This window comes from Marmota monax, unplaced genomic scaffold, assembly GCF_021218885.2.
Source record: "Marmota monax isolate L192 unplaced genomic scaffold, Marmota_monax_Labrador192_F-V1.1 WCK01_AAM20220418_F8-fsc00026, whole genome shotgun sequence".
Lineage (NCBI taxonomy): Eukaryota > Metazoa > Chordata > Mammalia > Rodentia > Sciuridae > Marmota > Marmota monax.
Window position 1 is genome coordinate 11,486,172 of NW_026693108.1, and position 18,356 is coordinate 11,504,527.

General features: G+C 35.9%; 1 protein-coding gene across 1 annotated transcript in view; it reads right to left on the minus strand.

Annotated features, from left to right (window-relative positions):
- The window catches only part of Tm9sf2 (transmembrane 9 superfamily member 2), a 59,250-nt gene that overhangs the window by 22,281 nt on the left and 18,613 nt on the right, over positions 1 to 18,356 (minus strand). The window contains exons 4-9 of the mRNA XM_046454895.2: positions 14,121 to 14,248; positions 8,836 to 8,965; positions 7,304 to 7,428; positions 5,965 to 6,076; positions 4,791 to 4,870; positions 3,651 to 3,759 (exon numbers count right to left, since the gene is read on the minus strand). Of these exons, the coding sequence (XP_046310851.1) occupies positions 3,651 to 3,759; positions 4,791 to 4,870; positions 5,965 to 6,076; positions 7,304 to 7,428; positions 8,836 to 8,965; positions 14,121 to 14,248 (684 nt within the window). The remainder of the gene's footprint in view (positions 1 to 3,650; positions 3,760 to 4,790; positions 4,871 to 5,964; positions 6,077 to 7,303; positions 7,429 to 8,835; positions 8,966 to 14,120; positions 14,249 to 18,356) is intronic.

Sequence of the window (18,356 nt, forward strand, 5' to 3'; positions counted from 1 at the left end):
CAGTATTCTCTTATATAAATAGTTCATAATTCATACAACCATTCCCCTGTTGATGGTACTTGGGTTGTTTATAACCTTCTGCTATTTATAAATAATAACAACATTATTTTAAAATAAAAATACAAAATCTTATGCATCCAGATTAATTTGAAAAAGTAAAATCGTTGGGTCAAACCAAATCATTAAGTAGGACTGGTTATCTCCAAAAAGCCTTCCTAGGTTATACCACTTTACATTCTCACACACTATATACCAAAGTGCTCCTTCCCTCAATCACTCAACACAGGATCATAATAAACATTTTAATTTCTGCCAATGTACTAAGTGAGGTGAACAAATAATATTGTGTTGCACTTTTAATTAAGTGACTTAAGAATCACTTAATATTATTTTTTTTAATGGACTCTTTTCACACACCTTGCCCAGGTTTTTTTATTGCGGTGTTGATTGTTTTCTCAATGATTTTTAGGGTTTCTTTACTTATTGAGGACTTAACTGCGTTAGGTATTTAAAATATTTTTCCCTACTTGACATTTGTGTTTTTTATTTTATGGAATTTTTTGTTTGGCTGTTTTTTTTTGTTGTTGTTGTTGTTTTTTTTTATTAAGTAATCACAGAGGAATCATTTTTTTTTTATAGGCTTTTGGCTCTGTATCATGTTTTATAAAATTCTACCCATCTCCGAGACTTAAACATACCTTTCCATGTGTTCTTCTTTTTTTTTTTTTTTTTTTTTTTTTTAAAGAGAGAGTGAGAGAGATAGAGGTAGAGAGAGAGAGAATTTTTTAATATTTATTTTTTAGTATTTGGCGGACACAACATCTTTGTTTGTATGTGGTGCTGAGGATCGAACCCGGGCCGCACGCATGCCAGGCGAGCGCGCCACCGCTTGAGCCACATCCCAGCCCCTCCATGTGTTCTTCTAATGTTATAAATTCATTTTTATTTAAAGCATTAGTTATTTTAACCTAATGAATAAAGTTGTTATTTTTAATTTTTTTACTTTATTCCAATACCACTTGCCAAAGAATCTGTTTTGGCCCTGTTTATACATCTTGTTTAAATCTGAATTTAGACATTATTATTATTATATACAGAAAAGTGTTTACTTGGAATTTCTTTGTTCGCCAATCCTTCTAAATCTCCTTTTTGTATTGGTTTCATTTATTTACTTATTTTCTGCTAGAGTATTTGTACAAAAACCCTTTTGTGTAGGTCTGTCTGTAGTTAACTGCTTTTGTTCATCTGGGAAAGGTATTTCAGCCTCACTCATTCCTCAACAAGCTGCGCTGGTGCATGACTCTGTGAACAGTTCATTTCCCCAGGCTCACACATCTGTTCTTGAGTCATCACTGTGAGTCTTCCTGTTTTCACTGTAGATGTTATCTTTTTCCCTCTGGCTGATTCAAAGATCTTCTCCCTTCTGTAGTATCCTATGCTTTTGCCACAACTAAGAACAAATTTCTTTTCATTTTTTTCTACCCTCTATACCCTGTATTTCTTCTATCTATGGATTTTTGTCTTATCTGTTCTGGAAAATTCTTAGCTATTACTTTTTTGTATATTTTAACTCTGTAACTAATAGTTCCAGTACCCGAAATCTTACGGAATCTAGCTCTACTGTGATTATAAATTTTTGTGAATTTCTAAATAAGAGCTCATATTTTACTGATGTTAAATGAGAAATTCTACAAACCTAACTTGGAGAGTCTTTTCTTTCAGAGGATTTCTACTTGATTCTGCCAACAATCAGAGGCACTCACAAACACAGAACCATTTTAATTCTGATGCCCCTTGAGAATCCAGATTTACTCAGCTCCTCACCACACACTCATGAGTTAGACTTCCAACTGGGTGAGGGGGGGAGGCAAGCATCATCCAAGGAACCTTGTCCCCACACACTTGCATTCTATTTCCTGCTCTGGTTCAGGTCCACTCTTTTGGGGCATATGGGAGAATAGGGGAAGTCTTTTGGTTGCTACTCTATCATAACCTGAGCAATACAGCAGTAAGTCTGGTATGTCAAGGCCTAACTTACTCATTAAGCAAATTTTTATTGCGCAACAATGTTCTATTCAGCACTGTTTAAACACCAGAGTGTAAGTAATAGAAAAATCCCTATTCTCATGAGTATGTATTCTCACTGGGAATAAGAATAAGCACAGTAATAGTACTTCAGAGGGTAATAAGCACTACAGAGGAAAATCACGGAATATGGCTGTGTGTGGGAGATGAGGTTGTCTCAAATGGGACGGTCAGAAAGGTCTCACTGGGGAGACCACTTTTCTGCAGACAGCTGAAGAAGGCAAGAGGATACACAAAACAGAGACTGCAGCAAGTGAAGGCCCTGATGTGGGCGTATGCCTATGCTGCTGATGATGCAAGGTGGCCAGCATGGCTGATGGCAGCACTGAAAGGAAACACAGAGCCTGACAGGTGGGAAGTCCCTGGAAGGCCAAGCTTGGGTGTAAAACAATCTGACTTGTATTTGAGGGCACCTGTTCTCAGGTGCAGTTAAGAGACTGGAGATACAACAAAAATGAAAGCAGGAGGGAAAGGGAGCAAACTGCCACGGGCCTGTACTCCACACAGCAATTCTATAAGTAAAGATGACTTTGGAATAGCTGATTATGAATATATTGAAATTATTTTTAAAAAGTCTACTAAGACATATAATCAATAAAAGTCATAGAAAAGAAACAAAGAGTAGAAATGCTAAAATATTAATGTTCTTTTTCCAATCATAAAAGGATAGAAAGGTTTGGGGGCTAAGGATAGGGAAACTGGGGAATTGAAAACTTGGAATATTTCTGCATTCATTACAAATTACTGTGATTCTTACAAAAAAAAATTGCTTTACTGTATTGCCATGAAATAAAAAAAAATTACAAAATGTATAATATTATGCAACTTAAAGTGTTTGAGAATACATAAGCCTGGGACATTGAAATTAAGTTGAATATACCAAAAGGCTGAAAGGACAAAAATTCAATTAAAATTTAAGTAAAATAGTCTGGGAATTAAATCATTCAATAGTGTATAGTAGGGATGGTGAAGCTGATAGAGCTAATGGCACATGGTAAGAGAAGGTGACCTACTGAAACAGGTGAGGCTATGAATAGTTAGCTCTGAATGCTATGATTACTAAACTTCTAAAGGATATCTTTTTTTTTTTTTTTTGGTACTGGGGATTTGACCACTAAGCTACATGCCCGGCCTTTTAAAATTTTTTTTTTTTATATTTTATTTTTAGCCTTAACAAAGTCTTGCTAAGTTGCTAAAACCAGACTCAAACTTGCAATCCTCCTGCCGCAGCCTCCCCAGTCACTGGGATTATTCTCAAGTATCACTTTCCTATTTAAAAATATGAATTCAAGATAACTGTTGGGAAGAATGTTTTGAAACAGTTTCTAAAGCTATTCTTACAACTTTTTCTAAAGCAATAATAAAGATTTTTTTTAAAAAAATTTTATTTTATTTTTTATTTTTTAGTTGGACACAATACCTTTATTTATTTATTTTTATATGGTGCTGAGAATCGAACCCAGGGCCTCACATGTGCTAGGCGAGTGCTCTACCGCTGAGCCACAACCCCAGCCCTAAAGATTGTTTTTGACAGACCAAAGACTAGATAAAATATTCCCACTCACCGTAGAATCCATCTGATTATATCTGGCAATATCTTTATGCAGTGTCCGTAACATAATCATAGCTACCATTCCAGATAAGAAAAGAACAATGACCAGGGAATTCATTATGCTGTAAAAATAAGAACATCACAATTAATCTGTAGCTTTGTCTACAGAAGAATTTAAACAGTTTTTAACTGTTTATTGAGTAACATTAAAACAGAATGAATCAGAATCAAAGTTAAGACCTGTGGTTGTGGCTCAGTGGTAGAGCACTTGCCTAGCACATGTGAGGCTCTGAGTTTGATCCGTAGCACCACATAAAAATAAATAAATAAAATAAAGGTATTGTGTTCATCTATAACTAAAAAAAAAAATCTTTTAAAATCAAAGTTAAAATACCTAAAATTCAACAAATCCAATGAAATGTGTTCTTCTATGTTTCCTTCTAATAGACATATAGCTTTATATATTTATCCTAATAGAGTTTCTGGTTTTGTTTTTGCAATACTGGGGATGGAACCCACAGCCTTGTACATACTAGGCAAGAGCTCTACTACAGAGGGATATTCCTGGTCCCTATAGTTTTAGAGTATGTTTAGAATTAGACCTTTTTTTTTTTTTTGTTAAATCCATGATCAACATTATTAAATAACTACTATGCCTAAATCTTTGCATCATATACAAGGAAACAACAAAGGACTGGCCTGGATCCTCAAGAAATTTACTGAAGAACAAATTTACTCAATAGATTAGTAAGTGTCAAAAAGATTAATCAGCAAATCAGGAAATGGAGAGTGATGGCACCTATGAATAGGCTTGTAGGTAAGTTCTGAGTCATGTTCTGGAAAGAATAATAATAGCTGCAACAATAGCAGCAACTTCTATTTACTGCACACTTTTGGGTCCCAGTAATGTTCTCAGATGCTCTGTGCCATTATCTCCTTTAATCATCAAATGATCCCAGGAGCTTGGTATTTCTAGACAAAGAGGTGAACTCTTGAGAAACAGACTGCTCTAACAAAGAACTCATTACTTGAAGCCAGAATCTGAACCCAAGTCCAAACTTCTGAACGCATTAGAGGATGAGAGATTATGTGAGATGTTCAAAGGGAGAGAGGGTAGAATAAGTAGACAGCCAAAAGCAGACTATACTCTTACCTAAACCACTGTATGTGGGTATGAGGCATAGACTCCAGAATGTAGTCCCATCTAGATGCCCATCTGATGTTTTTATCTTCCTGGAGGTGGAAGGAAAAAACTGCTGACAAAGCACATCAATAATCCCATAACTCCCTTCCAGAGCCTGCCCTTCCTTCCATTCAGTCAACACCTGCAATTTCTAACGATCATAACTAGGATTAGTTGTGGATTCAGGGAGTTAGAGTGGGAATCTGGATAAGATTAAGCAGTAAATGAAAAAACAAAGACAAAATAAAACAAAACAAAAAAACTTATGAATTTCTAGCAATACCTACAAACTTGCGTTCTTAAAAGTCTTGTTTTAAAATACAGCTGGTAAAGGTTTATTTTCTATGTCAAATTTAGAGCTATGTTTAATTTCTTCAGAAAATAATTGAATGGAATAACTTATTCTTTACTCTGGCCCTATGGGACAGCTAACCAGACCACGAAATCATAACCTAGGTACACTGAGCATCTGGCACTGATCTCCTAATATCTAGAAAAATATACTGTTTATTGTGCTGGATTTGCAAAATTAAACACTACATGGGGACATTAAATGTCACAACTAAATTAGACTGCCAAAATCATTTTTTTTTAATACAGAGGGGAATACTGCCTAATTTTTTCACAGCAAACTGTTACACTCCTTAGAACCATATTCACTGATAAAAATACTTCCTTCAATTTCCTAAGAAAATCTAGCAACAGGAAACTCTTAAGTCCATACTCAAGTCCTGATTTTGAAAATGGTATTGTTTCCCCAAATGTTTCTGGCATATGTCTTTGACATTTTCACTATATTTTCTATGCCTATTTTGTATCCTTTTTTTGGTACTAGGGATTGTACTCAGGGGCACTTAACCATTGAGCCACATCCCCATCCAATTTTTTGTCTTGTATGCATCTCTTTGGCATAATTACAAGTCAGACTCAATTTTTCAATTTCTTATTCTCTTCCATTTAAACTGAAACAGTTTCAAGAGTGATTATGTTGGCTGGTGCAGGTGCACTGAAAAACTATTCTAAAAACCAGCTCATTAATAGTTTAACTATTTGGCAAGCTTAATCATTAGTATTTTTAGTTAGTTTAAGTAGTACAAATTTAAAATCAATTTCTCAGTTATACCAAAGATAAAAACAAACTCACCTGGAAACTAACAGAGTAAGTATAGGCAATTTTGATCTCCCCAGAGGCCTTGTTACTTATATCCATGGGGGGTCCAGAGCAGTCTGGTTTATCTATATGGGTATGTTTGAAGCTGTGGGAAGAAACATTTTGGTGAGATGCTGATAAAGTACAGTTTAAAAAATGAGATAAAATAAAGGTTAGAAATTCTGTACCATATTTTGCAACACTGCTAACACTCCAAGATGAAGTTATTCATGTCATATTTAATAGTGTTTACTTCATATAAATAATGGGCTAAATTGCGTGTACAAAATCATTACTCCAGTTATAAAAAAAACTTCTAAAAACACTATACTTTAAGAGCGTTAAATAATCTTTTTTTCCCCCAGGCAGGATTTCTCTATATTGTTTGCCCAAAATGGTCAAAAAACTCCTGGACTCTTATGATCCTTCTTGACTCCCAAGTGCTGGGACTGCAGATGTGTGCCATTGTACCCAGCTAAATAAACTTGAAAAATAAAACAAACAACCCACCCATGGGGTTTAAATGCACAGCCACCTTATTGTGGTTTGCATTTCTTTACTACTAGTGATGAGAGAAGATGGCTAATTCACTTGCTAAAAAAAAAAAAAATCATGAAAAAAAAAATCAAAATACATATTTTCATGCTAACACCTCTGAAATTTGAAGAGGTGCTCTTTCCATAGCTCTTCCCATGCTGGTATCTTAACACTGCATGAAAACTTTGGAAACAGCAGCACCACTCAGCTCCCAAGGGTCTCTGACCCAAGGAAAGTCACATGATATGGAGGCAGTTCTTGGTCCACTCAAAACGGGGCACTGTGCCAACCACTCATGTTCTCCACTACACACTGGCAAACCAACTGCCATCAAAACTCCCAGGCTGGTCTGGGGCTGCAGCTCAGTGGCAGAGTGCTTGCCTAGAATGTGTGAGGCACTGGGTTTGATCCTCAGCACCACAGAAAAATAAATAAATAAAATAAAGTCATTCTGTCTATCTACAACTACAAAATAATAATAATAATAATAATAATAATAATAATAATAATAATAATAATAAAGAAATAAATAAAACAAACAACAACAATAAAAAACTTCCCAAGCTGCAAAACAAAACAGAAAGGCACCTTGGCCTGACCACTTAGTATAAAGGAAAAATGAGAACTAGAGTTTCTCTGAAGAACTTAGTAACAAACTATGCTAAAGGGAGTTTTAGTCACAATCCTGGAATGCCAGAATAATGATTATGGAATAAGTTAACTGGGTCTCAAATACTTGTTCTTTGGACCTGAATTTCACTTGTGTTTTTTACTCTTTGTCTATTTGTATAGTTACCTTTTTGGTTCAAGTTTAGCAGCTACTAATCTTGCTCCCATGGAACCAGTTTCAACAACATGATAGTATATTTTGATGTCAACATGGTTGAAAATGTAAAATGTATCTCTTTCATGGAATTCTGACTATAAAACAGAACATGAAGTTAAAGGCAGAAAACTGGCTACAGGAAGAATCAAAACATAAACCTTTAAAATGGACTAGACAAGAAGGAAATTTTAAATTTAGAATTTTAAATCTTCCCCTTTAAAAATGTTTACATAAATACCTGGTTCAAAAGAACACAAATCTAATATTTTCCAACTTTTCACTTATAATAACAAAATAAATTTTAAAATATTACAGCCATGCTAAACCTTACATATTTAAACACTTTTCTTCCCTAAAAGTCTGTAACTTTGGATTAAACAATAATCTACCTTATTCAAGTATTTCTGATTCTCACAAAAGCATTAACATAACCAGTTTTATGACCAAGTTAGCTCACACTAACTTTTCTCAGATTATAATAAAACAGTAAATTAGTTTGTCGTGATTACACAAAATTCTAATATATATCCCCAATAATTCTAATTACCTTCTAAATTAATGTCTCCATTCTATTAATCCATTTTATTTTTCTGTTTTGTTTTTACTGTATTGGGGATCAAATTCAGGGGCTCACACATGCTAGGCAAGTACTCCATCACTAAGCTATCCTCCCAGCCCCTATTAATCCATTTTTAATTATAAAAGAATGGCCTCACAGACAGGTCAAGACTTTAAAACAACTGTACTACCAACTTGCAATATAAAGTCTATGAACATATGATGGGGCTTTTTTGGCACTCTATTTTCTTTCTTTCTTGTTTTTTTTTTTTTATAATTTTTTTTAGCTATAGATGGACACAATATTTTTATTTTATTTATATGTATGTGGTGCTGAGGATCGAACCCAGCGCCTCACATGTTCGAGGCACGTGCTCTGCCACTGAGCCACAACCCCTGACCTAGCACTGTTTTCTTATGTATAAATTTATGAATCTAAATATTAAGAGAACAAAAGTTTAGCATAGCCTTTAGTATACAAAAGACACATTCAGTAAATGTTAAAGTGAGTCTAAATTATTATTTCTTCTTATTATTACTTTTTAGTTGTAGATGGACACAATACATTTATTATTTACTTTTATGTGGTGCTGAGGATCGAACCCAGGGCCTCACGCGTGCAAGGCAAGTGCTCTACCACTGAGCTACAACCCCAGCCCAAATCTAAATTATTTTAATTTTGGAGTTAAATTTACATGTTTTAATCTGGCTCAGTTTAAAATCTAAGTAGTAATACTTTAGAACACCTGAACTGTATTTGTTTAATGAATGTTGATAAGTTTTGTCAAAGACCAAATTCTCTTAAGACCCATTTTTAAAATTATTTATTAAAATTATTTATTACAATTCTTATTACACATATAGAGCACAATTTTTCATATCTCTGATGGTATACAAAGTAAAACCCATGTTTTTAAAAGCAGCATAGTTTATCACAAACTTACATTAATAACACAGGCATCTTTTGCATGGCCTTTATCTGTTATGTAACAGCCAATAGGAAATCCAGGATTACAAAACCTCTGACCATCTTCAACATCATAACACCATGTTACAGGCATATTATCCACAATCCTATGTACAGAAATGAGTGAAGTTAGAGGAGAACCCAGCAAACATGACTAAGAATGCCTAAATCAGTATCATTGCTTTGTAAAATGCAAATGCCCTAAGATTCAAAAAAACCTTAAAGAACTTTGATGGAACATAGTATTTTATAAGTAATGACATTATATGCCAATATATTAAAAAATATATATGTATGAAAACATTTTATAGCTTCTTTGAAACTATAATATATATAGGAGACAAGAATTTTGTAAAATAACTTGTAGCAATTGCTAATTAAATCATATTATCTGATAACTAAATATAATTTACCCTTAGCAGAACACTCATAGCTCTAAACAGGTATAAAGCTATATATCTAGTTTCCTGGGAACAGTTTATTGAATAATTAGAAGTAAATGTATTTATTACTCAAGTAACTCAATTAAAGGAGAATATAATTATAAGATATGAAAAAATATTAACCAAAAGGCCAGGTTAAAAAAGAAAAATTAAAATTAGGGACTGAAGGGATAGCTCAATGGTAGAGTGCTTGTTTAGCATGTGCAGGGCTGTGGGTTCGAGGGTAATGGGAAAAAAACATGAAAATTACAGAATTAACTGTTGAAATTGTAAATCCAAATAATTTCTTAAAAAAAAAAAAAAACTGCTATAAAGCTAGAGAACCAAATCTTTCAAGTTCTACAACCAAACAATGACAATAACAAACCCAAATAAAGTTCTGTAGCACATACAGCAGCTATAAAAGTCTGCACGTGGGCTGGGGATGTGGCTCAAGCGGTAGCGCGCTCGCCTAGCATGCGTGCGGCCCGGGTTCGATCCTCAGCACCACATACAAACAAAGATGTTGTGTCCGCCGAAAACTAAACAATAAATATTAAAAAAAAAAAAAAGTCTGCACGTGAAGTCCCCTATGCCCAGTGCACACTGCAGGACACACATTTTGAAAAATGAACAAAAAATATACTAGCTATATTATAGTCATACGATGACACTCCAGGGTATGTTTTATTTGTTAATTAATGTGTGCCCTAGGAAGTAGAATTATGATTCTATATTCACCCAAGGTGTACATTAATGACCTAATACAACATGCCTTGTCACATTTAAATGCTATTTAATAGTACGCAATGTTCCAAATTTTGGAATCACCTATACTATTAAGTTGCTTATTATTATAACCAGCAGGCTACTAGTTCCATGAAAAGACAGAACATAAAACAATGCTATGTAAATAATTCAGGTTTTCCTTCCTCCCTCTCTCAACGCCCTTTCTCTCTCTCTCTCTCTCTTTCTTGGTACTGAGGGTAGCTCAGTGGTAGAGTGCTTGTCTAGCATTCAGTTGCTCAGCACCTCGCTTTGGCTGAGGCTGGCTTTGAACTGGTAATCCTCCTGCCTCAGCCTCCTGAGCTGCTGGGATTACAGGTATGCGCCACTGGGCCTGGCTAAATAATTCAGATTTTCTGGAGGCCTAAAGAAATTGGTGAATTGCTTTAATTTTTTTAGATAGAAAATGAAGTTCAATCAATGAGTCAATAGATTTAAAGCACTACATAAAAATTAAAGTGCTAGTTATAAAATGAAGAATTCTCTGGGTGTGGTGGTTCATGCCTGTAATCCCAGCTATTTGGGAGGCTAAGGCAGAAAGATCAAAAGTTTGAGACTAGCCTCAGCAACTTAGTGAGACCCTGTCTGAAAACAAAATTTTATAAAAGGTCTGAGGATATGGCTCAGTGGTAGAGAATTTCCCTAGCATATGCAAGGCTCTGGAGCCATTCCCCATACTGGGGTGAGGGAGGATAAAAAGAGGACTTCAAGGACAATTTGGGTTTTTTAAAAGCAAATATCTCACATTTACTTATTTATCATCTTTATAATGCCTTAATATAACAGCCTGTTTCTGGAAGTAAGATGTATTTTTTAAAAAAACCTTTAAATTACATGTAAAAAGGTTTAAAGAATATTGTTTTAAATTACCACCTTCCCAAGTCAGGGAGTAGTATTTATTTCAATTTCTAACATCAAAAACATTAAAAATCCTATTTCTGACCCAACAGAGTGAAAAAGGGTATGAGAAAAGGGCTTGAAAGGACAAAGGTGAATAATTGGTCTCAAATTTTTTTTTTTAATTGTGAAGGACTCCTTCCCATTTTCCCTCTATCCTCCAGGGACTCCATATGAAACACTGGTAGATAAATTAGCTACAAAAGTTTCTAATCATAATGGAATAATCAAAAATGTAGCAAAAAAGCAAAGAAACTGAGTATTTAAGCCATTCTGTTAAGTTTTTTTAAAAAATATTTATTTTTTAGTTGAAATTGGACACAAAACCTTTACTTATTTTTATGTGGTGCCGAGGATCGCACATGCTAGGTGAGTGCTCTACCGCTGAGCCACAACCCAGCCCATTCTGTTTAGTTCTAATATGAGTAAATTTATCTAATCCATTATGATTTTGAATTTCTGAAAACAGAGCATCATTTCCTGTTCCTGACTTGGGATCTTGACTAAATGCACTGAAATATCTTCAAGATCCCTTTGTGTGTAGGAATTCTATAACTTAAAAAAAAAAATTATAAGTATTCTGGTAACTAGTTGAGCAGTTACGCTTTTATTTTAAAAAAAACATCATAAGGGGCCAGGGGATGTAGCTTTTGCCTAGTATGTGCATATACACAGAAAATCATAGATTTCAAAATGTAGGCAAGGAGCAGGATCACCAACCACACACAGAGAGCACAGTCCAAGGGAATTCAGGTGTCCGGGGCTAGTGCCAAAATACTAGTCAGTTTCAAGAATGACAACACAGCTTAGGCCACTGATAGAATAAGCCTCAATGATCCTCAAATCATGTTTTGTTTTTGTGGTTCTGGGGATTGAACCAAAGGGTCTCCACCACTGAGCTGCACTCTAGACCTTTGAATTTCTTATTTTGAGAGAAAGTTTTACTAAGTTGCTCAGGTGGGCCTCAAGCCTGCTATCCTGCCTCAGCCTCTGAAGTTGCAGTCTGTTGCTCAGACTGCTCCTGGGCTCAAGCAATCCTGCCACCTTTGCTCTTAAATCATGTTTTAATGTCCCAAACAAGAAAGAAAAATATTCACTGTTAAGTAATAAAATTAACTATTATTAACTATAATGAGAACAATGAATTCATGCATGGTTAGAATGTTATGGAGGTAAAATTATAGTTCATTCATGTAATGGAATGTCCTACAACTATGAAAAAGAATGCAGTGAATATAAATTTATAGAGGTACCTGACTGGAAAAATGCCTGTAATATTTTTTAAAAATGAAACAAACAAGGCGCAGAATAACGTGTACAATATTTTAGCTGTGCTACTTAAAAAAGGCACACCACTTTTACATACCTGTGTATGCACAGAAAAATTTAGAAACACACGTGAAAAGTATAGCACCTAGGTTAATTGCATCATAAAATTAGTTAAAAATATTTTCCTGCATGGAGGCTACTAAAGAAGAGCTGCTTCTATTATCAACAGGAGCAAGACTGTACATGGCACCAGAAAGGTAGGAACGAGACTGAAAATCACCCGCAGGCCCAAAGAGCCTTCAGTCAATAAATCAGCTGGTGTTTAAGTAAATAAACATGGAGGGAGCCGATGTGAGAAGAGGGTACAAGAACTGAGCCTTAAATGTTATTTTGAAAGTTATAAAGAACAATTTGAAGGAAAAGAAAAAGACCAGGGGAAATTTCAGTTACTTATGAATAAGTAAATGTATGCCAAGTTATACCATTCCAGCAACTAAGTGTGTCTGACAATAACTTTCGGGGGCTGGGGGAAACTCTTGGTTTATCAGAAACAAGACAGGAGGAGACAGAGGAGCCCTTCAAGTTCCCTGTATGCACTGAGAGTTGGATGGAAAGCAGCAGGCAAGCTTCTGAAGCACCTTTTTCTTCCCGCAACTAGAGCCCTACTTGCCTAGGGAAGCTCATTTCTATGGGGCTCAAGTACCTACTGCCCAGGTCTGCTGATCAGAATGAACTGCCTCATGGAAGACTAGTTCAGGGAAGGGCACATGCCCCAAGGTGCCTTCTCCAGGACTTCTTTACATGTGTATGGCAGGAGAATGGTGGGGAAGAACGGAGCAGGCAAAAAGGAACAAGAGGCTTCAACCACAGTATCTATCCTGGGATTCATCAGCTCTAAACTGAGGTCTAGGGTTCCCACCCTCCCTGGAGATGGACAAACATTCAACCCGAGACATAGACAACAAAAGATATTTCTCCTGGTCACCATCTCCAGCACCTTACACTTTCTGAAGAGGCAAAACACATGTAAACGATAAATTCATAGAGAAAACAGGCATTTGCAAGCAAAATTATTTGCAAGATTAACAATGGTCAAACTTGATGGCTTTTGAGAGCCTTTTATAACATTCTATGTTTGAGCCTGAATAATAAATTCATATAATTTTGGAAACAAAATTAGAATAGTTTTAGATGCTTTTTGATTTTGACACAAACTGATAAGGAAATTATTTTAATTAGTACTGGGGATGAACCTGGGGTGCTCTATTACTGAGCCACATTCCTAGCCCTTTTTTTTAAATTTGAGACAAGGTCTCCCTAAATTGCAGAGACTGGCTTTGAACTTGGGATCCTCCTGTATTATCCTCCTGAGTTGCTGGGATTACAGGCATGCGCATCCATGCTCAGGAACTTGTTAATGTTGCATTATGGTTACAAAAAGAAAAGACATGTTAAACAAAATCTAAGTGTTTGACTTGAAGTAGGTGCTAATTATATAACATCAAATAAAAGTTCAATTTTGTTTTGCTGTGATTTTTTTTTTAATGACTCATAATATAAAAGAACATTTCTCTAGAATACTGATCCAGGCCCTTTCCCTAACACATAACTATGCTTCTGTTTCTACATATGAAAGATTCTATGTACCAGGTCAAGAAGGATCAGGTATGACAGTAATCTAAGCATGGTTAAAGATGATACTTTAAATTTCACTGACAAATTTAATAATGCTCTGGCAAGTAAAAGTTACTACTTCATGCTGCTACTACTACTAATAAAAGGATTAATTTGCTATATTTACACAGTCTATAAAATAACTTAGTCATTAGAAATAGATATTTCATCTTGAAAAGGAAAAAGCTCAAAACCCAAAATCTCCACGTCTTACCAGTGATGTTGATAATTCAGTAACATGCTTTTTTTCAAGAAATCTAACTTTTGTTTGTCTTCGGCTTTCTCTGTATGGTATGTTTTCGTACAAACAAGCTTACAGGTTTCCTCCTTATTAAATGTAAACTGTATGAAAAGAAAGTGGAAGGTTTTTTTAAGAAAAAATATTCAGGTCCCTCATAAAGATTTACCATAGACAACAGTATTATGCAATAAACACTGTAAAATTCTTTATAGCTCAGATTTAAATTTTAATCATACTGTTTCTCTAAAAACTCAAGTCATCATTTTTTCTTCTCCTAGGTTTTTTTCTTTTTGATGATTTTAATCTATCTACCTCTTAAATGTAAATGATTCCAGAAGAAAAGAAACCCACATATAGAACAAAAATGAAACACTATTCTCTCAATAGTAATAACTCATTCTCATGTTTTAGAATTCTGGGGTTGATAGCTTTCCAGTAACAAATAGACAAATCTTCATGTTCAAATATTCAATAGCTATGAAGTGCTCCACCGAGTGTCAGCTGAAAGAGAGTCAGCAGTGAACATGACACAATGTGATAAGAAAAAGAATCAGTTGGATATCTAAAATCAAAGTAAACACAACCCTTCACTCAAGCTTAAAGGCTTGAATTTTCAGGACCTGATTAAATAAATAATAAAGGTGAAATCAAACTTGATAACTTTTTTTTAAAAAAACTAAGGATTCCTCACTTTTGGAGTCTAGAACTTATTCATCAGGAGCCATTTATGTCTTAATTTAAAAATTATACTTCCTATTTTTCAGGAGGCTGTAATTTACCAACTATACACCTAGTCCATAATTGTAAACCTTTTAATAAGTTCAAACCTTATTACACGTGGTAAAAAAAAAAAAAATTGCATGCTTTACTTCTAAAGGAGTCCACTTTAAAAAAAAAATATTCAATTTTTAGTTATAGGTGGACATGTGATGCTGAGGATCAAACCCAGTGCCTCACACATGCCAGGCAAGCGCTTTACCTCTGAGTCACAATCCAGCCCGGGGTCCACCTTTTTATGCATTATTTATTAATATCCCTAGGGCTGTCCAGTTCTCGACAAGCCAATGTTTACGTGCAGCTCACTGCTGCCCCCTGCCAGCCAAGAGTTTAATTTCACTGCATTGCTACCTCTCAATATAGCAATATTTGTACCATTATTTGATATTTTGAACCTTATGTAAAACTTACAAGCTTAAATTTTTAAAATGGAAAATGAAAAAACAAAAGTATACACATTACAGAATCAGAGGTGTAGGCACCAAACTTAAAAATAAATTAAGCAGAGAGAGACATTATTAGTTCAAAGAAAATGGCAAACCTTAAACATCTTGATCCAATACTCACTGGGTTTAGATGAGTCAATTTGTGTGTGCAATCGGGAAGGAAAATAGCAACACCAAAGGTGATATTTAATAATAACAGTTAACATTTACTTAGTGCTTCCTATGTTTTATGCACTTATATATATCAAGCTTCATGTAATTCTCCCAACAACCCTACCTGGTAGGTATTCATCTGTAACTTGCAGATTAGAAAATCAAAGCACAAAAAGCCACACAATCAAGAAATGGCAGAGCCAGGATTTAACCCAAGCAAAGTTGAGCTCTAGAGAAAAATGCTCTTATTATGACACCTTAGTACTGCTCCCTATCATGTTTAGTTGGGAGTTTTACAATATTTTAAATCATCTTCGGTTAATAGTACCTATTAGTAGTATTTGTTTTATTAATGATTTTAAAATATTATTGGCTTTTAAGGGAACCAAATCCTCCTCATATCAATCAAGTCCATCATTGTTCCACTTTTATATATTCACTTAAATATACAAATACAAGATGCGATTTATTCAGGAAAATGTTTTATTATTTTTTTATTGAATTATTCAATGTTGGTTTAAAATTCTCTGAGGAATAATTTTAAGGAAATCATTAAAGCAAATACTTGACCAATCCAGAGACCTAGAGTTAGTCCTGGATACAAATCTAGCTACATCTTTTTTTTTTTTTTTTTTAATAGTTTTTAGTTGTAAATGGATCTTTTTAAATTTAATTTATTCATTCGGGGTCCTGAGGATTGAACCCAGGGCCTCACACATACCAGGCAAGTGCTCTACCACTGAGCAACAACTCTAGCCCCTCTAGCTGTATCTTATCATAAGACCCTGGCTGGCTTTTTTATTTTTTTTTTTTGTAATCCTGGGGATTGAATCCAGGACCTTGTGCATGCCAGGCAGGTGATCTGCCAGTGAGCTACATCCCAGCCCTGACAAGCTGCTTAATTTTAACCTTAGCTTCAATGAACTAGTTGTAAAATGGGTTTAGTAATGCCTTGCAGGGTTTTTTAACTAAACAGAATAATGTGCAAAACACTACATGACAGTTATTTCACATCCTACCATCAGCTTTTAGCAAATGGTAGAAAAATTATGACGAAATCCTTCACATTCTAAGAGAGACCCATAAGACTATGGGCTCCTACTATTCCTCTTATTTGTGTTTTGCTGCCTTGAGTCCATCAAGACTAATCCCTTTATGCCCCATCCCTTCTAAGGACAGTCATCCTAGAAGTCCAGGATTCCCATGCCATCCTTCCTTTCCCACATTCAAATCCCAAGAGAGATATCACCCCTCTTTCTGATGCCATCTCTTACTTCACCCCCAATTCCTTGCATGCTTCCACAATGCCCCTTGGAACTCAGAGGTCATCAGCAGAAACCCTCTTCATCCTCAAAACTCTTTTCAGGATGTTCTCTGAAATCTGCCCTCAGGCAAACCTGGCTCTTCTGAGGGACACTGCCTCACCAGTTTTCACCACTGGTGGCTGTTTTCTCTCACAGGTCACAGCATGAGGCAAAACCATTCTCTTCCTTCTGCTAAAACCCTCAACTTTGACTCTCATGTCACCAGATTACATGGCCTCCTACTCCTCAATGTGTCATCTACCACCCTGAGATGACTGGCCCTTTAAGATTTGAGCTTCTGGCTCCTGATTCTTGGTGACTGTAACATTTCATAGACGATCTGTCTGTTAGCCACCATCATAATTCAAAGCATTCCTTTCCCTGCCCATATTACTGACAGCAGACCTTACATTATCTCAATGTCATGTTTTCCAGTGTCAAAGCACCATCCTTACTGTTTTTCCAGCTCACTGGCTCAAGTACTCCTCAACTCCAATGTTTTGGGTGCCACAATCAATGGATCCTATGGTCCTTTTGCTGTTCCTCACTCCTTCCCTTTCCTTCTTACAAATTCAAATTCAAGGTCAATGCATCACCACCTTTTGTCGGTCCCTCAGGTCCTCTGCTCTTCTCTTATTTTGTTGTACCCATCTGTCACAACCATAAATCTGCTGCTATAAAGCAGCACAGTTGCAAAGCCCATGAGAAGCGCACATCAGCACACTGGCTGCTTCTACTCCAAATTACCCTCTAGCCACAGAGGGTGGATACTGCTGCATGGCAGTCACTCCAGATTCCTGTGATCCACTCATCCTCCTGCTCTCCTACTGACAGCCTCCTTCCTCAAACCTTCAGCATCTCCGATTCTTCCTCACTCACAGGCAGTGAACATGATTCCTACTTCACTGAGAAACTGAAAGCAGGTGCCACACTCGCCTTCCTACATCACGTCCTTCCCTTGAGTTACCTTGGATGAACTAGGTCACTGAGCCTGTCTCTCCACAGGTACACCAGGTCCTGTCCCTTCCTTCCTGTACAAGGACGTACTCGACAATCCCTCTCTCTTTCAACTACCACATTTCCCATCTGGACTGGATGATCCTCATCCATACACACACCTTTTTAAAAGCTATATTACAAGTCCTCTTTTGACACCATGCCAACCCCCAGTTACCACTTTTTCTCTCTGCCTCTAAATACAGGTCCTCAAGAGAACTGTATATATGTCCATATGTCACTGGTTCTTCCGTTCTTTCTGCACTTGGCTACTCCTCCACAGTGCTTTCTCATTAATACCTTCCACACTGAACACTAAACTCAAGGTCAAGTTTCTGACTCCTTTTACCTGATCTGTCAGTGATCAGCCAATTCCTCCTCCCAAAAATAGCTTCTTAGCTTCTAGGAATCATACCCTCCACTCTTTCCTCCTTTCTCAGTAGTGGCTCCATTTTAGTCTCCTTCACTAGGTCCTCTTCATCCTCGTGACTTGTAAAGCCAACTGCCCCAAGGTTCAGACCTTGGAACTCTGT